This window comes from Podarcis raffonei, chromosome 3 (assembly GCF_027172205.1).
Source record: "Podarcis raffonei isolate rPodRaf1 chromosome 3, rPodRaf1.pri, whole genome shotgun sequence".
NCBI classification, from domain to species: domain Eukaryota; kingdom Metazoa; phylum Chordata; class Lepidosauria; order Squamata; family Lacertidae; genus Podarcis; species Podarcis raffonei.
Genome location: NC_070604.1, coordinates 87,741,391 through 87,766,385, shown reverse-complemented (window position 1 = coordinate 87,766,385; position 24,995 = coordinate 87,741,391). Strand labels below are relative to the sequence as shown.

General features: G+C 38.7%; 1 protein-coding gene across 3 annotated transcripts in view; it reads left to right on the top strand.

Moving 5' to 3' along the window:
* Window positions 1-24,995, top strand: part of BTBD9 (BTB domain containing 9) — a 160,966-nt gene that overhangs the window by 4,644 nt on the left and 131,327 nt on the right. For all 3 annotated transcript variants that reach the window (XM_053382924.1, XM_053382923.1, XM_053382925.1), the window contains exons 2-6: window positions 2,206-2,417; window positions 4,154-4,517; window positions 6,987-7,251; window positions 8,492-8,711; window positions 10,205-10,324. In XM_053382924.1, the coding sequence (XP_053238899.1) occupies window positions 2,233-2,417; window positions 4,154-4,517; window positions 6,987-7,251; window positions 8,492-8,711; window positions 10,205-10,324 (1,154 nt within the window). In that variant the 5' untranslated portion in view covers window positions 2,206-2,232. The remainder of the gene's footprint in view (window positions 1-2,205; window positions 2,418-4,153; window positions 4,518-6,986; window positions 7,252-8,491; window positions 8,712-10,204; window positions 10,325-24,995) is intronic.

Here is a 24,995-nt window from a genome sequence, read left to right as displayed (position 1 = left end):
CATTAAACAAAAACAGAATGAAAGCCAACTAAAAATTCCTGCAACAAACAGCAGAAAAACTTACCAAAAGCAGCCCAGGCTTATGAAAAAGTGTAGTGTTAATTTGGCATCAACCTTCCTGGGTAGACGGGGAGGAGTTGCACAGTCCTTTTGTCACATTTGGAAAGACGTGCATACATACATGCATACATAATTTTATTTGTATACTGCCTTTCCACAATTCAAACCATGCTCAAGGCGGCTTACAACATGAAAAAATACAAAACTACAACATGCTTGATGTTTTTATTATGTTTTTAGAGATGTTGTAAGCCTCCCAGAGTGGTCTGGGAAACCCAGCCAAATGGTTGGGGTATTACAGTAATAATAATAATAGCCATAATCAATTAAATATTAAAAAATACACAACCAAACTGAATGATTTCCACATAAATTACATCAATATCTAAAATCAAGATACAAAAAACCAACAGCAGCAGCCCCCCTCCACAACAACAGCAAAACCCCCAAACATCTCAGCCCAAGAATCTGTTCAGCAGCTTCAACTTTTGCAGCTGGAATGAGTCCAGGCCCCACACTCCCAGGCCAGGTGGGAAAAGGCCTGCAAAGCAGGGAACAGATCTTCCAGTACCCTGTCTTGGGTAGCCCTCTCCTGTGATCTAGAGTTGGGCTCCTGAGGAAGTTATAAAAGTAGGGGTGGGATACCTGTGGTTCTCCAAGTGGTGTTGGATTTCAGCTCTCAACAACCTTAGTCAGCTGGCCAGTGTTGGGAGGAAAAATGGGGAGTTTTAGTCCAGAAGAGCCACAAGTTTTCCTCCGGCAACTTAGATGTGTGATTGAATTCAAAGGAAAGACAGCTTCCCTGTGGCTCATCCCAGTGAACATTCTGTGGTTGCATTCTGAACCATTTGTAGTTTCTGAGAAATAGCAATTCAGATTTAACAACAGTCAGATTGAGAAGTGGCTGAAAGATGAAGGGCCATCTGCTGAACTCTTGGCTCTAGTGAGTCTGGAAGTGGGTAAAGCTCACCTGTCAAGTACTGGCATCGCTGCAAAGTTAGAGAACAGGGCAAAGTGTGTTTGGCTTTTTAGTAGCTCTTGAAATAGTTGACTCTAAAAATGTTTGATATATTTTGTACCACTTAGATTACTTTTCTGAAAACGGTTTCACCTGGTATTTTTAAAACCCCTATTACTGTTTTGCCTTCAGTTTCTATCCCTGCAAGTGCAGGGGTAGCCAGAAATCTCATCTTCCACATGAGCATTGGCTCTAGTTGCATGTACAATATAGTAAAAGCCATATTAAAAAGTTAAAATCTATTGTTTTCACACACTCGCTCTCTCATACACACAATTTTTGTGTAATGAAGAAATACAAGGTATGAGAGAAAAATATTTAAATAGCTATTCTAGATTTTCCGAAACTTTATAATTTATTTAAATGTGCATGGTACTCTATCCTCCCCAAAGTGGGTGCTAAAAATAAAAGCAGCTTCAAATTATGCACCGTGTGGGTATCATGAACTGAGCGAAGTAGCTAAAGCATATGTTTTGCAAATGCCATGTCTCCCCTTGAGAAGTCTTTTAGGCTTTGCAAGTAAAGAGCAGAAGGTTTATCTTTCCACAAAAGCCTCTTCAGTCTGAAAGCACACTGGGCATTGATACTTTCCCGGGAGAGCTTTTCAAGGACTTAATAGTATATCTGTCTTATAAAACATGATTCGTTGAAAAGGCTTCCTATATTAATAATTGAAAATCACTGTGATCTCAGTTTTGGAGAGTTAATCAGGCTCCTGTGAGAATAGGTCATAAATACTAATATTCTCGCTAATTATGGATGAAAACTCTTGGTGTAGATTTCAATATTTAATTTGAGCACTGCTATATGGTTCCTAATTGATCTGCCCTGGTTACAGAATCAATTTTAACTTGTACAGAGCATTATAATTAGTGAGTTGGCTGACTGTGTGGAAACCCTACAACATAATGATTTTCTTCTAATTTGCTTTATAAGGGCTTGTTTATTTGGAACAGTTAGATTGGCAGTGTTACATTCTGACATCTGCTTTCATTAAACCTGGGACTTTCTTGTAGCCAAACAGTGTTTGTATCAATCAGTTGATGAAAGGATGTACATCACTTAACTTTAAAATAACTTTTAGAGGAGAGTCCCTCTTTCATATTATTTATGCTTTATTTTTATAGGTGTAGGATATATCACCCTCCTGCAAGATGAGTAACAGCCATCCACTCCGTCCTTACACAGCAGTAGGTGAAATAGACCATGTTCACATTCTGTCCGATCATGTTGGTGTTCTGATGAATGGGGAGGAGTACAGTGATGTTACCTTTATAGTGGAAAAAAAACGTTTTCCTGCACACAGAGTGATTCTGGCAGCGAGGTGCCAATATTTCAGGTGAGGTATAACTTCTTATCAGATATACTTAGAGCTTCTGGTTAAGCAAGATAAAATAGAAACTACTAAAAGTAAACTGATTTCATCTGCTCAGTGCATGGGAGCTTTCTGAACACCTATTACGGTACACTGTTTTTAACTGTGAGACAATACTTATATTATGCTGTCATATCTTGACCTTCACTGCATAGGTATCCAGAATGGATGTTGGTTGTTAAAGACCTAAAATTCAGGATGTTCACACACTATACATGCTTTCCCCCAGGAAACATTGTTACTGTGAAGTGCAGTAAAATGTGTGTATTTACATTTCATACAACGTGAGATAGAATTATGTTGTTGGATGTGAGATTTCACATTTTATTTGTTCCTTGCTTATCTTTTGAAATAGAGTTTTATGCTTTCTCCTATGGTTGTGAAAAGCAACTCTGCCTTCCTTTCAACCCACTCCACCTCCCAACATTTGCTTTGTGTTTTGATGAAACACAAATGAAATTTAGGCAAGCAATTTGAAATTTTCTTACTGAACCTTAATCTATTCTCCTTTTGGGTAGGTGTGATTGCCTTAACCATAGTTTATGGTTAAGTCCCTGATAAAATCCCAGACAAATTTCTGTTCATTATCTATTTTTAGAAAGATCTAAAATCTCATAGTAAGGTTATCTTAAAAAGAAATTTATGTTGGATGAAATCCAGTGTTCCACAAGCAGTCTTCTGCTTCCTCTCCTCCCTCTCCATATTGCAGATGCCATACACTCATCAAATCCATGCTGGAGTGTTCCCCTATACCACTGTGTGAGTAGAAGTCTGTTCTGCTCATGGGCAGCCACAGCTGGGTAGCACCCAATATTTCTTTTTGTGCGTGTATTTGAGCAGATATAGTTCTTAAGGTTGATTTCAGCTGATGTTTTCTGATGATAGTGGAATGGCAGAGGGTTACCTGAATAACTGCCTCTTCTGCATGGACTTGGCCAAACCGTAAGATCAGCTTTGTTGGTGCATATCAGATGCTTACTGGATGGCAGCAGTTAAGAGGCCTGATGACTCTCTCTGCTTTCTGTTGGTTTTTGAAAAAATTTGGAGTTTGAATCTCCCTCCCAAAAATACTGTTGGTGGTTGATTACAGTAATCTCAGAATATATAGCTTAGAAGAAAATTAGCTATACCTTCTCTTTTCCACCACATAATCATATGTGTGATGATGTAAAATAGAATACAACAGCACACTCTGTTTACCTGTTCAGTTTTCAGTATACTGCTACCCTTATCAAAATAATATAAAATGAGTGACCAACTGATTTCTATGGGTAAAGTTCAGGAAAGCACTGCTGATAGTATAATGTTATTGACTCCCAAGAACATTATGGTAAATAGATACTGCACCTTTCATTTGATGTTTTACTGGACACTCTGTTGCACAGCTGCTGGATACCTATGTGTTGAATGAAACAATTTGTTCATTTCCTTTTTGCAGTTGCTACTGATAAATTTCAGTTGAACTCTTGAATGTTTGTTCTAATATCTCATGGCAAGTGCTCAAATTCAAAGCTAAGGTCATAGTTTCTAACTTAAAAGACCAGCTATAATTTTCTTAAAATTGCATAGATTTAACTTGCAAATGAAATTATTGACAGTTGTGTTTGCCATATTCTACAGTATATGCTTCAAGTCTTACTTAAGGTCTCTCCTACCAGAATACATGTTTTTTTACATTGTTTCTTTCTCCTTTTGTACAGAGCATTATTATATGGTGGAATGCGTGAATCTCAGCCTGAAGCAGAAATCCCTCTCCAAGATACCACTGCAGAGGCCTTTACAATGTTGTTAAAATATATTTACACAGGCCGTGCCACATTAAGAGATGAGAAGGAGGAGGTCCTATTAGACTTCCTGAGTTTAGCGCATAAATACGGATTCCCAGAACTGGAAGATTCCACCTCTGAGTATCTTTGCACCATCCTTAACATTCAGAACGTTTGCATGACTTACGATGTTGCTAGTCTGTATTTGCTTCCCAAACTTACATGTATGTGCTGCATGTTTATGGACAGAAATGCTCAAGAGGTGCTCTCTAGTGAAGGTTTTCTGTCACTTTCTAAGGTATGTATCAGTTTTTTAAGCTTTCAGTTAAAAAATAACACTCCCAATTTTATTCCTTATGTTTGTGTAAATGTTTTTGGAAATAGGACCCGAAAATCATTCCAGTATTCATGGAGTGCAATGTTCTATTCCATGTGTAGTTATTTTTCCATTTTCTATATATCTTGGATGAAGCTTGGTTGGAGTTCTTTGGGATAGTACCAGAAGGGAGAGAGTTGTACTTCCACCATTTTTTTTTGTGAGCTTCCTGTGAGCTTCCAATCGGAGTCCATGGGGATTCTTCACTGCTTGTGAATATCTTTTCCCGTGTATGCTCCTTTCTCTACCACATAAATGTCAGTCTTCCCCATGGGACCATCACAACTGTTTGGGCTGTGCCATGGTGCTGTCACTATGCCTCAACCACTCTGTCCCCTTCACAGAACTGTTTTTGAAAACATGAAGGCAATACCTGAAAATAGCTCTCATGTTTGGGAGGTAGAGTTGCTATACTGTGTCAGTGGTAGACAACATGGTGCCCTGCATATGTTATTGGACTACAACTCCCATCAGCCCCAGACAGCATGGCAGATGGTAAATGATTATGGGAGATGCAGTCCAATAACAACAAAGAACAAAGCAGACTTTGGGGGCTGGAAACAAGCTACCTTTATATTGAATGAAACCTCTGGGACACACAATAACTTCCACTGTAAGAATTTCTGCCCCCTCCTGGAAATTTAATTAGTAACATAATTGTCTCGATGATAAATAAAGGTAAAGTTGGTAATCAGCAGTTGGTTATTCTTTGCTTACTGGTATAATATTACTGTTTTAATGCTGCCTAGCCTTAATATATAAATTGTAAAAAGAGGAGAGATAAAATTGAGAAATCCACTGATTGTGGTAACAGAATTAGATGCAGTGCAGTGATTCCTACAACCTTTTCTTAATGGAAAAGTCAATTATACAAAAGACATGATTAGATCAGAAAAGATGCCAGTAAAGAATCAATATGTTACTGAAAATTAAAGCAGAAGCCCAAGGAGACAGATTAATAATTAATATCATGTAGGTTTGTAAGTCATTCTGCATCCTTGTAAGGTGGCTAAGGTTTAGCACTCAAACCTTGATTTTTAACATGTAGTAAAAGTCTGAAGCTGTTTTGAAGCTGTTCTGAAGATGATGCTATATTGTTGATTCTTTGAACACAGCTCTGCCTAACACTCTCTTAGGAGATAACTTTGAATATATTGTTTAGTATAGGAAACAAGCATCTTCAAATGTAGTTTCATCTGTTTAAAGAGACATTTCATACACCTGATGCTGAAGGTGCCCAGAAGATAAGAAAATGTGCTAGTATTCTGTTCTTCTGTTCTCTGCTTTTGATACCATTGCACTTTTCGCTTACATTTTTGGTGTTTGTAGTTCTGTCTAAATTAGGGCACAGTAAGCCTGCAAACTTCACAGGGGTTATATTTCAGGGATCATTCCTAAAGCCAAAATCACATATAGTCAAAACACATTGCATTCAATGGTAGGTGGGATTGTGAAAGTCTTTTTTCTTCCCAATATCTGCTCCCTTTCAACCCTCTTTTTAATTGGTAATTTTTATTTTGCAAGCACACAAAGCTGAATGCACACCAGATTAATACACATAAGTTGTGGGCTTACTGTATATAAAGGGTAGGCCCTACCTTTTAGGCAGATTACAAATATTATCATACTGCTTCATTTAGAATTTGCTGGCTTTTTTAGTGGGTAAACTTTGATCATAAGTCTACATCTTTGGCTGCGAAGTTGTACCCATTCCATATAAGTTATATATCAGATATGAGTAAAGAATGGTGAATACTAGCCAGTAAATAATGTTAGCTTTCCTGAATTGTTGAGAAAGATGTTGTGTGCTTCCCCTACCCTACCCTCTCCTCTTCCCACATACTTGTGAGAAGTTTCTTCAATCATATCTTGTGTCATCTGGACCTAGATCTGTGGCTGGTGGGTTTGGGTCGCTTGGTGAAGACATGGGATAGGGTTGTCTTGTAGTGGGACCCTGCCCTGTAGGATTCTCTCCCTCTGAAGGCATTGATATCCACTATATTATTGGGCTTCTGGCTCCAGTTTAAGACATGTTTGTTGACCTGGGCCTTTGGTGGAATTGATCAGATTATTTAAAGTGTGAGGGTTATTATGAATTAATGTTGTATTTAATATTGTAATGATCTTTGCATTTTTACTTATTGGGTTTTATAACGTTAGCTGAATTTTATGGGTTGTTTTAGTTAACCTTTTGTAAACTACCCTAGGATCAGAATTTCATTGTGGACATAATAGTTTCTATGGTAAATAAAAGTAAGGTTTGTGATAAGCAAACTTGTGGTGAAAGGTGGCTCCAGTGGCCACTCGTGTATGTGAACTGTGGGGTTACAGGGAGTACAGCTGTGTTTGGTTTTCAAATTGTATTTACATTAATCTTTCCTTGTTTCTTAGCCAGCTCTTCTCAGTATTGTACTGAGGGATTCATTTGCAGCACCTGAGAAGGATATTTTCCAAGCTTTGATGAACTGGTGTAAACACAACCCGAAGGAAAATCATGCGGAAATCATGCAGGCAGTGCGCTTGCCACTGATGAGTTTGACAGAGCTCTTAAATGTTGTAAGGCCTTCTGGATTGCTGTCGCCTGATGCCATTTTGGATGCTATTAAAGTTCGATCTGAAAGTCGGGATATGGACCTCAACTATAGGGGCATGTTAAGTAAGCCTCCATATTTCCAGGGAAATGACCTTATATGTTTTCTTATAATTAAAAACTTCCTTTGCTAACCATTGATGCTGAGTAAATGTTTACTAACAGAAATACAAGGCTATCTAAGTGTTCACAAGGTTGTATAAGGTTACTTTGTTTACAGCAAATTGGTTGAATGGCAAAACACTCAGATCTACTGTGTTGTATTCAAAGGTTGCAAGAATAGAAGACCACCTGTGCAGCCAATATTTTTCTTTGTCTCTCCAGAAGTTGGGGGTGTTGGTGAACAGTGTGGTTTGTGCCATGGAGTAGGGAGGGAAACATTGTTCATACTCGGTTTTGGGTGTTTCTTCACTCATGTTGTATCCCATCCTCATGACACAGTATACTCTTTTCTGGAGGCACTGCTGAACAGGCACACAAGAAGTTGGCAAGAGGGAGGAGACGAGGGGAAATAGCAGTAGTCTGAGTGTCCTTCTGCTGGTGGAAACTTTGGTTACTTGCTTAAAAACACACTTGTCCCAAAAGATTCCTAAAATTCATTCTATCCTGAATATATCAGAAATATTACACCTCCTTAAATTTAGACAGTTACAAGTCATAATAAATTAATGCCTTCCCTACTGCCCTCCTCTAAACTGACTGTCACGAGGAGGCTGCAAATCTGCAGTGGTACTCTTGAGCCACTTTTTAAATGATGTTGTTTTCCAAAGGAATTAGTATTTTGTGCGTCTTATATAAATATAAAGTTTACCAGTAATAGAAATATTTTTGAACACTTTGGACACAGTCCAGTAGAAATTAGCTATGACCAAGTCCACTTAAAATTAATGGGACATGTGATATTCCTGACCGTGTCCCATTTTCTTGCTTCTGATGCGAGTTAATCATAAGTACCTTGTGTTGAATTGTTGTTTTGGTGAAAATAAGCAAATCTCTACACACACATATACACATAGGGGGTCCTGCTTGTAGGGTTCCCATAGGCATCTGGCTGGCCAAATGTGAGAATAGGATGCTGGACTGAATGGACCACTGGCCTGACCCAGCAAGGTTCACCTTATCTTCTTAATGACAGGACAGTGCCTTTAACCAGTCACTAGACACTTCGTAATGTCAGCCTTTTAGATACCTTCTGTTTGCTGCATGACTTTTTAATATCATTTGTTTCCACATTTTTGTAGATAAAGAGCATAATGTGCAAGAAGAGCATAATTTTAAAACATCATTTTTATTCCCATTCTTCCAGTACCAGGTGAGAACATTGCCACTATGAAATATGGAGCCCAGGTAGTGAAAGGGGAATTGAAATCTGCTTTGTTAGATGGAGACACACAGAATTATGATTTGGATCATGGATTTTCCCGACACCCCATTGATGATGACTGCCGTTCTGGTATTGAAATTAAATTGGGTCAGCCATCGATAATTAATCATATACGTATACTGCTATGGGATCGTGATAGCAGGTGAGTTCCAAGTCATACTCAGTTTACCAACCATGCCTTTTCTTAGGCTACTACAGGATCACATCTATACATTAATATAATTACTTTAACAAAGCACTGGGAAACCTCTAGTTTGCAGACCTAATTAGGCCTTCCAGGGAGTCTTTATTTGGCCTTACCCCCAAGCTACACTTACCCCCCTTCACCTGATGTCATGTATGATTTCAGGTGTCTGGGGCAGTTAAAGCTGTGATTGCAAAGGAAGAATGGAAAACATTTAATTATGGTCCCAATTATTTTTAGGCAAGCGGAGTTTATATTCAATATCTCTTAAATTTGTCACCAAATGCCCAGCCTGCTGGAATCAGCTCCTTCCAGGGAGCTAATTGCTTTTGACAGAGATCTTCTCATGTTGCAGAGCAGAGCAACTTGAGTTGTTAAAGTCGCCCATGACAAGTGATAATTACCGTATTTTTCGCTCTATAAGACACACTTTTTCCCTCCTAAAAAGTGGGGGGAAATGTGTGTGCGTCTTATGGAGCGAATGCAGGCTGCGCGGCTATCCCAGAAGCCAGAACAGCTAGAGGGAGTGCTGCGCAGTGAGAGCAGCGATCCCTCTTGCTGTTCTGGCTTCTGGGATTCAGAATATTTTTTTTCTTGTTTTGCTCCTCCAAAAACTAGGTGCGTCTTATGGTCTGGTGCGTCTTATAGAGTGAAAAATACAGTAAACCCACTGACCAAATCTTACAGCCCAACCCTTTGGGCAAGAGGATTTGGTCAATGACACATATTAATAGTAATAGCAGCATCTAGTATAAGAAAAACAAGGATACTGTTGCAAATTGCAAGCTTCTAATAGAGCAGAATGATTAATTTGTAAAATAAGATAGCAGAGAGATCTATATAATATAGTGGATTAAAATAGGAGGTGTAATAGAGTTGAGAGTTGTTGACCAAAATCTGATGGAAAATAGTATATAACACAAAATGAACTTCCCTTTTCAGTCTCCATTTATTCTGTGCTGATGTTTATAGTCTGCTAAATCTTTCCTACGCTGCCTTGCTGATGTTGTAGCAGGAATGACTACTATGGTTCAGGTTTAAATTTAGCCTATGCAATAGGAATACAAATTACTTTTTTATGACTTTAGGTGTGTTAAATGTCTGCATTTAATGTTCCATCATGTCTGAAGGAAGACTACTTCATTTTGTTGCGATTGTGAATTTTGCCATTAAAAAGATCTCAAAGTATTTTTAGCATGCAATTATATTTCAGTTTTGAGATGTACCTGTCATGCAAATATGTGTAAGAACTGTAGTCTTGGTTACATTAAAAGCTAATACTTTGTTATATTGCCTCTAAAGGTGTAATTTATTGAATATTTGGCTTTATGTTGTCTAGTGGAGTTCATGTGACCTTAACATAGTCAGTCACTAGGATACATAAGGTATTTTGTGTAAAGATGGTGCATTGATAATCTCAGTGTTTCAATTAATTAATTTGCTGTTCAAAGGTCTTACTCCTATTATATTGAGGTGTCCATGGACGAGCTAGACTGGATCCGTGTAATCGACCACTCCAGATATCTCTGTCGATCTTGGCAGAAGCTGTATTTTCCTGCCCGTGTCTGCAGGTTAGTGCACAATTTGATCACATCTATGCAGTTTGGTATTATTGTCTGTATCTCAGTTGTTCCGATTTGGTTGCTTAGAGCTAGATGTCAAATTCCAGTGGTTGAGATAGCTGTGTGATAATGAGAGGCAAACTGTAGGCTTGAAAAACTGTTAATCCTCTCCCCTTTTATATGCAATCCTTTTTCTGCTGGTTGTTTATCCACCTGGTCGTCTTCAAGTCCTAAGCATGATAGCTTTTTGTGTATATTGTAGGCATTGTAGAGAACAACTTGGCTTTGTAAGTATTTTATAACCCCAATCAATTATGAATGTTGTCCCTAAGTTTTGGAAAAGTGATGCTGAAAAACCAAGAAGGAAAAATTTAGATTTTTTTCTTGAATGCTCACCAGTTAACTGCAGTTTACCATTATGGGTGATATACGTTAGTAATAATTTGAATAGACCGGCTCTGAGTTTGACTCCCATTGGATACCACCCATTGATAATAAAATTGCTTAGCATGTAGTTATCTGACTTATAAACCTGTTTTAAGCACTTCTTGTTAAAAATAAAAAAAATATTAAAGGTAGGCCCTTCCAGAGAATCAAGTACAATTTTGGACTGCATCACTTTGTTTCACCTGTAGAAGGTACTCTTTTTATTATTCAGGCAGCTGCAATTTAGCATCATAATATTAAATGAAAATGTCATTTTCTCCTTCAGTAAATTTCTGCAGTATTACAGGGATTGCAGTTGAGGCAGTGATAGTATGTGAGATGATCTCTGATTTGAAAAGCATTACTTTGTTTTCCCTCCCATTCCCTGGCCACTTTTTTTTGGGGGGGGGTATCTTTCCCCCCTTTGGTATATATAAGATCCTACACAGGTTCACATAGTATTTTTTACATCTTGTTCTAATTCAGATTGTGTGTGTGTAGGAATAACAAGCTTGTCCCAAGTATCAAGAAATAAAAGCTCCTGGGGGTAAAACTATGAGAGATTCAGAAAGTAGCATGAATCACTTCAGGATTGCAGTTCTCGGCTCTTTCCTTTGAAGTCCTCATGGGGTTAAGGATATCAATTCAAAGAAGCAGTAGCCTTAAAAACATAATACAAAGTTTAGTTTTTAAAAAGGAAAAGGTAAGTATCTTGTAAGAAACCAAGGATGAGTAATGCTTATATTTCTTTTCTCATAAGCTTAAATTTGAATTACATTCCAACGCGACAAGTTGTTCATCCAGCAAGGGATAGCTTTTGGGAGTGCAGTAGTTCAGGGGCAGTTGGAGATGCAAAGGAATAGAGTTGCATCTCTTCTGCTGAGGTTTTTGAGGAGAAATCCACCCAATATTTATTTTGTTGTCCAGGCCTTTTTCTTTATCCTTACAATACAGACCATACAGTTTTGAATGTCTTTGCATTGCTTTTTTTCGGGAATGGGACCAAAGAGTTGGAAGGACATGTCCCTGATACAATTTAATTTTAGTGCATTCGAATGCAAGCCATGCTTTCAACAGGGATTGGCTCCACTCTGGAACCCTGGTCTTTGCTGGAGCATCCAGCACAGTTCCCCATGGAGCACAAAGAAAGTATTGCTCTTTCTCAAATGCACACATTTAAGATCTTTCTGCTTGCATATTAGGGACTTGCATCTTTGCCGTAGCTGCTGTAATTGAAGTTTATCTTAAAGAAGATAACTTGGGTCAATACTTTGTGTCATCAACTCTGCAAAGGGATGCTTTGGACTGAATAAAGGAGGACATGAACACAAGGGTATCAGTTTGCTATTTAAGAAGTGAAAAAAGTATTCTGTACTTGATGATGGGGGACACGGGTGGCGCTGTGGGTAAAACCTCAGCGCCTAGGACTTGCCGATCGTCAGGTCGGCGGTTCGAATTCCCACGGCGGGGTGCGCTCCCGTTGCTCGGTCCCAGCGCCTGCCAACCTAGCAGTTCGAAAGCACCCCCGGGTGCAAGTAGATAAATAGGGACCGCTTACTAGCGGGAAGGTAAACGGCGTTTCCGTGTGCGGCTCTGGCTCGCCAGATGCAGCTTGTCACGCTGGCCACGTGACCCGGAAGTGTCTTCGGACAGCGCTGGCCCCCGGCCTCTTAAGCGAGATGGGCGCGCAACCTCAGAGTCGGACACGACTGGCCCATACGGGCAGGGGTACCTTTACCTTTTTACTTGATGATGGTGAAAGATAGGAGTAGTTCCAGGTGTTGCTGGACTCCAGTTTGCATCTGCCCCACTCATGGCGTCAAATGACCGGGGATAATGGAAGTTGTAGTCCCAACAGTACCTGGAGGCAGGCCCATGCGGAACTTGTCTGAGGCCCAGGGCAGCCATATTGTCAGAATAAAGTTATAAACTCAAACATAAATGCAGCTGGTCCCTGGTGGGGCCTGCCGGCCAGTTTAGCCCTCCAAGACCTGACTGCCCCTCACTCTGCACAGGCCTGCCTGGAGGGCATCGTGTTGGCTACCACTGATGATGTATTATTAGATCTGCTATGCTGGAAAAGCATGATTGTTAAAAGCATTAATAAAAATTACTCACCTACAAAATTATTTACTAACCTAATAAGAGGTGAGGAGCATGGAGATGTGTGCTGCTAGCCGCTTAGCAGATTACTAAAATATTGCATTCTACCAAGTGGCCAAAAATGGTGCAGTCCCAATTTCTTGGTTCAGGCTTCACAAAACAATACCAACTTCATATGAACATTATCACAAAGTCATACTGAAAGAGCTTGTTCCAGACAGCCTGCAAACTATTCTAGTTTATGAATATTTAAATGTATGCCAGAAATTTCGCAGTAAACACAGACTGATTTAGTTGGCCTAATCAGTCATTCGTTGCATTACTTGCAATATATTGTAGCCATTATTACAGCCTGAAATTGGTTTTGAATAGCATTTTGAAAAATCCAAATTAGTTTCTGAACTGCTGATTGTGTTCTGTGCCTAGTGCATTTCAAGGGAGTCTTGGAGTAGGCTAAGCTGCTTGCTTATATATGTGTTGGTAACCTGTTAGTTGTCAATGGGTTGGTTCCAGAGCTGCTTTCTGCTCATGGAAGGAACTGTGGGGGGATGGAGCGGGGTAGGTAAGTCAGCTTCTGCCAGCCTCTGCTTTTCTCTGGATCCAAACTAGGGATGCCATTTAAAGCAGATTTGATTATTTTGTCTGTCAGTATTTTGTATTAGTTGTTGATCTACTACATATTTAACTTGGGTTGTATTAAACTGGGGAATGGGGTGATAACAATATTTAATACTTTTCTTCCTTAGAGTATACAATCTCTTTGTAGCTTATTCCATTTTCATGTTTTGTATCTGCGCAAAAGCTTCAGCTATTTTAAACTTTCAAGCTCACTTACTGACTGGGTTATGGTCTTGCATGGTAAACCTGCAAGACAAAAATAAAACTGAAGACTCTTTGTTGTATTTACTCTTTGTTGTATTTCCTGGTACTGCTCTGTCATTTACTCCATGTGAAAGGACACCAGTTTATTATTATTATTATTTAAATCATATTTTAGCTTCCCACATAAACGCTATAAAAACACTAAATAATAATTGTTGTAAGTAATTTAAAATTATCTTTGTTTTAATTTGGAAGTCACTTGGGGGTGCTTTCGGGGATGAAGGACAAGGTAATAAAATAATAATAAAACAACTATAATAATACTTCTATAAGTAGAATATGATAATGCTGGTTTTTTCCAAGTCTTTCCACAGCTATGAAAGCTAGCAAATATCATAGTTGCAGGAGGTTTGTTTTAAATGAAATGCACAAATTTTCCATTAAGCTGATGCGAGAAGGATAAAACTGTCACACTGGCATGCTAATGAATTGAAGAGTCTCATATATTAGATTGAGATGTAACCTTGTGTTTATAATCCTTCTCTAAAAGTGCCTTACTGTTTTGATTAAATGCTAAAATTCTTCAGAAGAGCATCCTTGTCTTTTCTGATAGCTCTGCGACAAAGAGCTATTCAGATCATCAATAGTTCAGACAAGACAAACACGCATTCAAAGTAAAATAGTTGTGAGCAACACTGAAAGTGTACAATAGTTGGCTTTTACTGGTAGTTCAACACTGGAGCATAAAATAATCTACTGGGCTCTCCAACTCATACTGGTAGTTCAACACTGGAGCATAAAATAATCTACTGGGCTCTCCAACTCATGTTTCTTATTATGCAAAGTGCACAAAACAGTTAATTATAAAATACTGGTGATCAACTTGACAGAAATCTTTCTCTCTGAGCACCCTCCTCCTTCAGCGAATATGTGGTTGAGCCAGCTAATTTAGAAAATAGACAAAAGTCCCCAGTGGTCCTACCATTTTTGTGTCATTTATCTTGCATCGTTCTGTATAAATTTCCAAACCTAGTTGTTAAATTCCGATAGTAAGTATTAATTTGGTTGGTAATTATCTTCTCAAAGTGACAGAAATAGGAAACATATGCAAGTGTAAGACACATTGTCAGTTTCTTCTATAATCCAGTGTATTAGGTTTGATTATGCAAGTGACGAATGTGCCTCTTAAATCGTAAATCATCTAGCTCCCTATACACTCTTACTGATTTATTTCTTACTGTGTTTTAATGTTGCTTCATCTATCCCACAAGATGGCAAGAAATTTAGTTAGGATTTAGATTTTCCTTAATGTGCTTAGTGTTCTGGGCAGATGGCAAATTGGCATATAGCCACGTGGTGTCACTAAAGCATAACTTTCTTAAACTGGTGATTTCCTTGGCTGTTTTCCAGAGTAAATCTTAGAAATTGGTGACTTATTGGGAGTGTGTTAAATCTGCATCCTTCTTAAAATCACATTCTCTTATTTTTCTATCCTTGTAACGTTTTGTGTTTTGGCCTCTCTGTTTATGAAATGAGATGGAAATCAATTGAATTAGAGAATTGAAGGAATAAATGAGAAAGCAAGAGACACCCTTCACCTTTTAGTTCACATGAGCTTCTTGTAATTTTAGGGTTTTGTGAAAAGTCTGTGTAGACAGGAAAGACGGCTATGCAAATAGACCCAGACTATAGTTTCAAAAACATAGGCATCTGGGTAAAAATGTGGAATGTACTAAGACATTGGCATATGGCCAAGCTAAGGCCTTGGCTAAGAAGTGTGTTCCCTGATCACAGATCTTTTATGTCCACTCTTTTGTGTGTTTGATCATGATTTGTAGCTATAATCTGAACTAACGATTTTGTTTCACACTTGCTGATATAAAAAGAAGAGTTTTCCATAGGCTCTGATCGTAATCAATAAAGCTGACACCAAGAACTCCTCCCAGCTCAAAGGGCTGCTTTTTTCTTATCCACTCTCATAAGAGAGCAAAGACTCTTAGAATTGGGATTGACACACAGTTAGCTTGACAGAGAAGCAAAGTCTGTTTTGTGTATTGATCCCCAGACACTGGGCAATGCGCCAGACTGTTTACCAGCTGAAAATTAATCTTCCACTATGAAAATGGAGGTCCTGCTCTACAGCAACCCATGGCATTGTTGTGAAAATATTTGACTGATATTGAACTGTTTAGTCCTGTAAACCTAGGAAAGGTGAAAATCCATTGATCCAGTTTGGTGGGCCCCTTGTGCTGAGATTCTAAGTGGTGTGCTTTTTCTCTGTTATTATAAACTGCAGGCTCTTAATTTTGTAAACTATTAACTGTTAGAATTTCGAAACACACATTAGTTAGTGTAATGGATTCATAATGTATGGATTGTTTTAGAACAAATTTTAATTGGACTGATATCCTTTGTTCACGCAAGATGTCTTTGTTGCATGCTGTTCACTTACTCTTTAGGATTCAGACAGTGTGGCTGTATGTCCTTCTGAACTTAACACACTCATGACATTATGTGACTGTTGACCAATAATGGCAGCAGTTTAATAGATTGTTTTTATTGTGGAGGGTTATTATCTATTATTTGCAAACACTGCATGCAGATAGATTCTATTTATTTATTTATTTAAATGTTTACATAAATGTCTATGCTGCCCTTTATTCAAAGATCACAAGGCGGTTTGCAATATAAAAAAATACAAAAATGCATAATATAGTAACAAACAAACAAACAAACAAAAACAATACCCACTTTGCTGCTTAAAAGTCCATAGATTATTTAATTAGCCAAAGGCCTGGGAGAAAATGAATGTTTTTCTTGACACCTAAGGATATGTCATGAAGGCACCAAGCGAGTCTCCCTGGGGAGAGCATGCCACAAGTGGGGAGCCACTGCAGAAAAGGCCCATGTTGCTGTCCTCTGGACCTCTCATGGAAGAAGCCCACAAAGAAGGGCCTCAGATGATGGTTGCAGCGTCTGGGTTGGTTTATATGGGGCGAGGTGGTCCTTGAGTATTGAACTTTTGCAATGTGTGCAGCTATGACTCCTTTAATCTCTTGCCCACAGGTAGGAGAAGATCCTGCTTCTGTATATCTAGAAACTTGTATTTCTCCACCTCCTATGGGAAAGCTGTTTCACCCCACAAAATGAAATAATGTTGGTAGTTGGTGCTGGGAGCTTCCTATAAAGGGTAGCAAATTTCTGATGTCTCGTCATTTTGGCTCCGCCTAGCAATGACACATGAGATCCCTTTCTCTGCAGTGTCTTGTTGCTGAACAGTGCTCATCCTTCTGAGGTGCATCTTGCACTGACAGGATATGCTTTTTCATCAGCGGGCCTTTGTGGGAGAGTGAAGTGATGGTAGTCACCTCCTTCTGCAGTACAGTGGTACCTCGGGATGCAAACGAGATCCGTTCCAGAGCCCCGTTCACATCTTGAATAGAACGTAAGACGCGACTGCACGTGCGCGTGACATCATTTTGACCATCTGCGCATGCGCAAGCGGTGAAACCCGGAAGTAACAGGCTCCGTTACTTCCGGGTTGCCACGGAGCGCAACCTGAAAATACTTATCCTGAAGCATATTTATCCCAAGGTATGACTGCACAGTGGTACCTCTGGTTATGAACTTAATTCGTTTGGACAAAGTATGCATTTAAATATGGATTTCCATACAGACATAAATTCAGAAAACAAGAAGGAATGGACTTATGACATAGACCAGGAACAGCCTGACCCACCCATGGCTAGTAGCTGTATTCCTCTGTCAGTAGGCAACCACCACACACTGAAGCTTGTGTATTGCCTTTAGCATGCGCTTGTAAATATTATACATTACAGAATACAGTGGTACCTCAGGTTAAGTACTTAATTCGTTCCGGAAGTCCATTCTTAGCCTGAAACCTTTCTTAACCTGAGGTACCACTTTAGCTAATGGTACCTGCCGTGCGATTTCTGTTCTCATCCTGAGGTAAAGTTCTTAACCTGAGGTAACACAAAGAGTCTGTAACCCAAAGTGTTTGTAACCCGAGGTACCACTGTACTATCTAATTGTTGCTTTAACAGTGGTTTTATTATTTGCTTATACATTTCTCATGTTGTATAGTATTTTAAGTTGTTGTGTTAATGCACTGTATGGTGAATGGCAGGCTATAAATGCAGTAAATACACTTATCTGAGTTTCTGCATTTGACAAAGTAGTTGCCACCTCCAGATGATTACTAAATGCATACTCTAGACATACCCCAGAGTTTCAACATGGAGCTTATTTCATTGCAGCGTTAACTCATTGTTTATTACAGTCTTCATTTCTGTTGTGAAGTCTTTTAGAGGTAACAACTAGTTTTACAGCTATTTCACTCTTGGCAACAAATGTAATGTTGCTCGAAACGATCAGGTTGTAGCGACTTTGAGGACTAATTACCAAACTGCTTGAAGAATTCACACATTGCGAATATTAATAATTCTGCAGTATGTCATAGGTTTGCAAGTTGGTTATACACCCCACAAGGTTATAAAAGTGATTGCTAAAAGACTGTCATTGCTTGAGGTTCCCCCCTGCCCAAAGGTGCTGCACGTGTTCTCTCAGTAATATTTTTGCAGCCAGGATTAGCTGTTCAAATCTGTCTACTTTTACCCCCTATAGTATCTTTTTTGTTCTGGATTTATCCAGAACTTTTTGGTTTATTTCAGTTTGTTGATCAGCGACTGCCATCTGTTGAATTAATCTAATGTCACTGCATAAAGTATCCATGTATGCCCATATTTCTAAGCAGATGATTGTAGTTTGTTGATATATTTCTGAAACAAACTGTACCCCACTTAAATTCACACTTGAAGTGCAAAACAGATAATGATACCATTTCTTGGTGCTTATGCATATTCATACTTCCAGCACAAAATAAAAAGAATATTGATGTATATTTTTTCAGTTTTAGGAGCCAAGATTTTTCGAGCCAGCTGTCAACTGCCATTGGACTTGCTTTTATCGCTGGTATGATTGAGTTGCAGTTAGTCACATAGCACCAGGAATAAATCTGGCCTTTTATGTTTGAGCTCATTTCTCTCGGGGTGTTTCAGTGTAAATTCTGCTTATCAACATAGCTTTTGATTTGACTCATACATCCCAAATATTTGGGGGTCGGTTGCATCATGATATCCTAGGAGCATACTCTTTGGAAAACAAAACTCATTAAGTCTCACACTGCTTCCAGCTACAATAATGAATGTGAATGAGAATCTGATAATGATCTTCCTAATGCAGTTGTGGTTTTGATTGATTGTAAATAACCTTATGTGTGGACATAATTCCTGATTCACACTATGCACACATTATGGTTTTTAGAAATTGACACAGAATACTTTCAATTACTGAATTAGTGCAGGACTTAAAAAAATTATGATCTACCACAGGGTTGTGGAACCTGTGGCCCTCTAGATGTTGCTGGGCTCCAGCTCCCATCCCCACTGGCCATGCTGGCTAAGGCTAATGGGAGTTTATTAGCATCCACATATTCCACATTCCTGGCTTAAACAAACCACAGATTCTTAAATTGGTAGGTAATAGGGTATTGTGGTTTGTTTGAAATTTGGAGGCAAAAACTTCTGATCTCCTCTGCTTGGTCTGCAAAAGCTCACCACAAGTCATTCACATAGCAGGAAATCATGATATCCTGTTAAGTGTGAATTGGACTCGCTTCTCCTTCTTTTGCCTCCTTTTTAGTACGTTCTAGTTTTTATGTCTGTACTGACTATGGCTCATTAATTAAAGAGATACTTTGGCTATGGTGATTCTGGGCTGACCATTTGACATACCTTGGAGTCCTGAGGGTTATTGGTTTGCTACTGGTTTTATTATTATTTCTTATGTATTTTGTGTTCTCATTTTGTATTTTTTGTTGTTAACTGCTTTGTGATCTTCGGATGAAGAGCAATATACAGAGTTAATAAACAAACAATTTTTAAAAGCAGTTTCACACTTAAATCTTTAAGGAGTTGTCAGGTTAATGCCATTTGACCTTATAACATGTTTTTCATTACCTCTTAAAGTTTATCCTTGTCACATCTTATAATTTATATAACTTTCAGGTGCCTTCTCTGGAGCAATAGTTCAGATGTGGGCATTCAGTATTTTGTACATTGCTATAAATATTTCATTTATATTTAACTCCAAATGTTCATTTTTTAAAAAAAGAAGCACTGAGCATAGGACTTCATTCTGATTAAACTTTTATAGGGTTGCATCTGTACCTCTCTTCTTTGACATCTAAAGGTCCTAATTTGTCCTTGGTTGGTTTATTCCTCCTGATGTATTTGAAGACTTAATCTATTTTTTGGAAATTAAATGTAGCCAGATCCTATGCATTACTCAGTATTAAATCTAAGGGCTGCCTCTCCTTTTCCAGCTCCCATGATGCAAATGTAAAGTTTGATGAGAGGCAGAGCAGATACCTCACTTGGCTTAAACATTCACCTGCATGTATTGTCATTCCTTTATAATCTGTGTTCGTGATTATATTTCCTATTATTGATGATTAAAGTCTGGGTACAACTAAAACAAATAGATACTGTGTTCTAACTCTTTCTAAAACTTAACAGAAAGTTTGAAGATAAATGTGCTTCAGACCTGATTAGGAAACCTTGGCAGAATAGATTCTAGTAGAATGAGGGACTGGAAGAAATTATTACAGATGATTTCAATTTCTAGTAAATTACAAAGCATACATAACCACCTGAAAAGAGAGCGAGCTCCTTAGCTGTATTTCATCCTGCTTCCACAGATAAGTGTGTAAATGAAAGGAAAATGAATTGTTTCAGCATAGCAAATCTATACTATTTTTGTGGAGTGAAAATGAATGAAATTGAAATAATTCACTCTTGCTTGAAACGAAAAACTATAAAAGTATTTTATCCCTTACTGGGGATCGACATACTGTAGATAAATAAAAAAAGAATGTTAGTTCTGTCCTTGGCTACTGTTGATATATTAAATGCTAAGTTGAGGTTAAAAATTGGATTGTATCAAAAACAAAAAAAACCTTATGTAATTTACACAGAAATGTGTAGAATTAATCATTTGCACAGAGAGTCTGTTCATTCTTTACAATATTTTTAGACTGGCACTGTACATTCCTATTATTTGAAGTACCAAACACCTTATGAGGGCATGTTTATGTGACATTGTATGTTTACTACAAAGAAAGCCTCTTTTTGTGTGGAAGTAGGTGAAAACCCAGATCCTATTGGTAGAAGACACTCTTTAGAGATCAGGAAAGCAAATGGCAACCATTTGACTTGTCCATATGAATGGTCCTCAATGGAGTATGTTTCAAGCAGCAATCTAGACCAGTGTTTCCCAACCTTGGGTCTCCAGCTGTTTTTGGATGACAATTCCCATCATCCTTGATCATTGGTCTTGCTAGCTGGGGATGATAGGAGTTGTAGTCCAAAAACAGCTGGAAACCCAAGGTTGGGAAATTCTGATCTAGACCATTGTGTGTGAATTGGGCCTCTTATGCTAGAGTAAATTTCGAGCCAAGATCATTCTGTTACATAATTCTTATATAGTTTGTCTAATGTGGAAAGTGGCCACAGAGATCCATGATCAACAGTGTGACGCTTTATAGCACAAAAGGCCACTGCAATATTAGGGTGAGTTATGAGAAATTTTATAACCCAATCCTTTGAAGTGATATTCTGTTTGTCCTTAGAGTTAATTCAGAGTCCTTTTTTTTGGGGGGGGGGTATTTTCAGAAGCGTGTTAGACAATAGATCTATGAGAAACAACAAGGGGCTGCAAATGGAATAGCATATGTTTAACCAACAGGGAAGTTGATAAAGCTTTGAAGGTGAGCAGGATCACTGTTTCAGTTCTGGGAGCAAAAAGTGAAATAGTTGGAATTGCATGGATAATGATCACTTTATTATTTGTGCGAAGACACCCTCCCCTCCTGCTGTCTTTGCTCCTCTTTAATTCAGGTCAGGTCAGTGGAGTGGGTCAGCTACACAAGATTGACTGAACTTTGAACTTTGGTCTCATTGCAACCAGTGTGAGAAGTTAGTCATGACTTACATGTCATTTTATTTTGATGGGAGCTAGGTGAAGTTAGCTTGGCCCAGATTCAGATGTGCCCTGTACTAAAAAAAAACCTGTCCAGATTTCTAGCCACACTTTTCGTGAGTATTGTATATTTCTTATTTTATTATGTTTTAACCACACTTGAAAGCCATCTTGGGAGAGACTTGCTGTGCAATGTGATGTATAAATCTCTAAAAAGAAACAAATGTAAGTGAATGAAATGCATATTCTCCACCTGTTTATCCTTCTCTAACTTTCTTCCATCCTTGTCATTTTTGTACAATTTGAAATTTCAGTTGTAGGCAACTTGAGGCAGGAATGTTTGTTTAATAAATGTCTATCCTGCTCCCCCAAAACCATTCCAACACAGCTCACAGAAATTAAAGCAGGAAAATCTGGGTATAATCCCAAATTTTAATTCAGAAAGAGCAGCAATATAAACAGTGGGTTGGATGTAAAGGTTTCATTCATCTGTCAATGGAAGGGAACTTTTGGATTCAAACCAATGTACTGAAATAAACTGCCTTGTAAATAAGGACACTCTTCTTTCTTATAAGTGTGTGCTAAATTGAATTCCCATGAGCCTGGGAAAAGAAATGGATGTTGCATGATAACTATCCATATTTCAAGACTTATTGGGCTCTGAGATGGGTAAGAATCAACAACAACGCCTACCACAATTAAAGAATCATCCTAGCTAATAAAGGAACAGAAATCCCTTGGGGGAGAAAAACAGCATTTAAAGCTCTTGTTTCCTTTGTATTATGTTTCCAGGGAAATTGGTAATGTATTTTGGGTGGGCAGCACAGTTTTTTGTAACAATAGAGGCCCTCCAGATGTTGCTGGATTATAATCCCCCATCATCCCCAGCCAGCATGACCAGTGGTCAGGGATGAGGAGAGTTGTAGTCCAGCAACATCTGGATGGACACAGGTTAGCTACACTACTTTACGTCTTCATGGCTACATGTCTTTCCCTTAGAAATTCTATAGTATTCCAAACAGCTACCTAGCTGTTCCCTTTCTTATTCTTAATTGCTTTTAGTACATTTTTAACTTCCCAGCCTTCTGTTTTGACACCATTTGCCACACATTCTGAAAAACCTCAGAAAGCATGTTCAAAATATAACATGCAAATTGAGCATATTTGTAAAGTCAAACTGTATACAGTCATACCTCATGTTGCATCCGCTTCAGGTTACTTGTTTTCGTGTTGCGTCCCACAGCACTTCCGGGTTTCGCCGCATGCGCAGAAGCGCTAAATCGCGCGTGTGTGTGTACAGATGTGACGCTTCGGCTTTCATCAGTTACGTGTTATGGACGGGCCTCCGGAATGGATCCCATCCGTAACACAAGGTTCCACGGTATATTACTGTTCAGTCTTTATCACCTCAAGATGTATAGATTGCGTAACATAGACCCTTACTAGCTGTATTTCAAACAGCTTCATACTATTATAAATTTTCCCAACACACACTGTTGTTTTCGTTGCAACAGCTGAATGCAGCTATCTCACTAGAAGATATTCACATTTATTTTATTAATTGTTAAATATTTGAAATATTTATAAATATTTTTTTCACTGTACTCTGATCACTGTAACACAGATATCAGTGGCAAAAGAGTTCCTCAGATGAGGATATCACAGTTTGTGGTATCACATTATCCCTGTTTCTCTTCTGAAGCAAGTAATCAACCAGAGGAACAAATCTTTCTTAGTTCCAAAGCCAGGCTGGAATCTGTAACTGAAATGGATCAAGATAATCAGCTTTATCCAAGTAGATCTGAAGTTGCAAGGCCACAACTCACAAGTACCTTGGTTAAGAAGGAATGTTGACAATTGGGCAGTAGTTGCTCAACAAAACCTCATAGTCCAGGAAGGGTCTTTAAGGAGGGGGCCTGTGGCAACCTCTTTCAGGGGATCTGGAGCCACCCTATCCCACAGTGAGGCATTGGCCAATCCTTGGGACTCAATCAGTTCGCTCTGGCTAGTTCTAATAAGCCACAATGGGACAAGGATGGAGAGAACATGTAGTTGGCTGCACTCCTTGAAGCATCTTGACCATACAGTCATACCTTGGAAGTTGAACAGAATCCATTCCAAAAGTCCGTTCAACTTCCAAAATGTTCGGAAACCAAAGCTTGGCTTCTGATTGGCTGCAGGAAGGTCCTGCAGCCAGTCGGAAGCCCCATTGGACGTACAGCTTCCAAAAGAACGTTTGAAAACCGGAACACTCACTTCTGGGTTTTGATTGTTCGGGAGCCGATTTGTTTGGAAGCCAAGGCCCTTGAGATCCAAGGTACGACTGTATTGTGAAGACTGTAGCTTTGAGCACGGACTGCAGTTCAGTAGTTAGAATCATAGACTTGTAGAGTTGGAAGCGTCCCAAGGGTCATCTAGTCCAGCCCCTTGCAATGCAGGAATGTTTTGCCCAACGTGAGGCTGGAGCCCATGTTTTGCATGCAAAAGGTTCCAAAGTGAATTGATGGTATCTCCAGGTAGAGAAGAAGTCGTCTCCTGTCTGACATCCTGGAGAGCTGCTGCCAGTCAGTGTACTGAGCCAGATAGGCAAATGGTGTCACCTAAGTATAAGGTACCTTCCTGTATTCATATGCCTGTATTAAGCTAAATTTCACTGGCGTCTCCTTTTTTCAGATCATTAATGCTTATCTTTTTAAACAGTCTTGTGACCTTTTTATTTTGAAGCATTTCATACTTCATGTTTCTGTATAATTGTCATGATAGATCAGAATGTTGTGTATATTCATACTGCACCATGTTCCCTGAAATGGTCCTTTTCCAGAATGAAAATGCAGTGCTCATTAAATCACTTCCTTAATAGTAGGTGGGAGGAATTGCTATTGATCTAATAGATTTAATAGTTCATATACAAAGTCTGTGGCATAGAAGTAATGTTCTGCAGCTGAATAGCTGCAGATTAATCCTTTAGACAGATTTCTAGAAGCATCGCTAAAACTGGAAAATTACTTTCTTTGCCTCTTAAAGGCATAACTGGGCTAAATGTATTTTGAGAATATTTTTGTTCATGCTGTATTTGTGAGCTAAATCCATGATGGCACAAACAGATTAGAACTAGATGTAGAACTGATATAAAATACCTAATGATCCATGGTAGATTCTGCCTAGAAACCTGTATGCTTCTGCTTTGTAATGTATAGAAATGGCTGCATCACTAAAGGGTATATAGAGGTCAACAGAGGAACAGATAACCACAGCATGTTATTGTGATGAA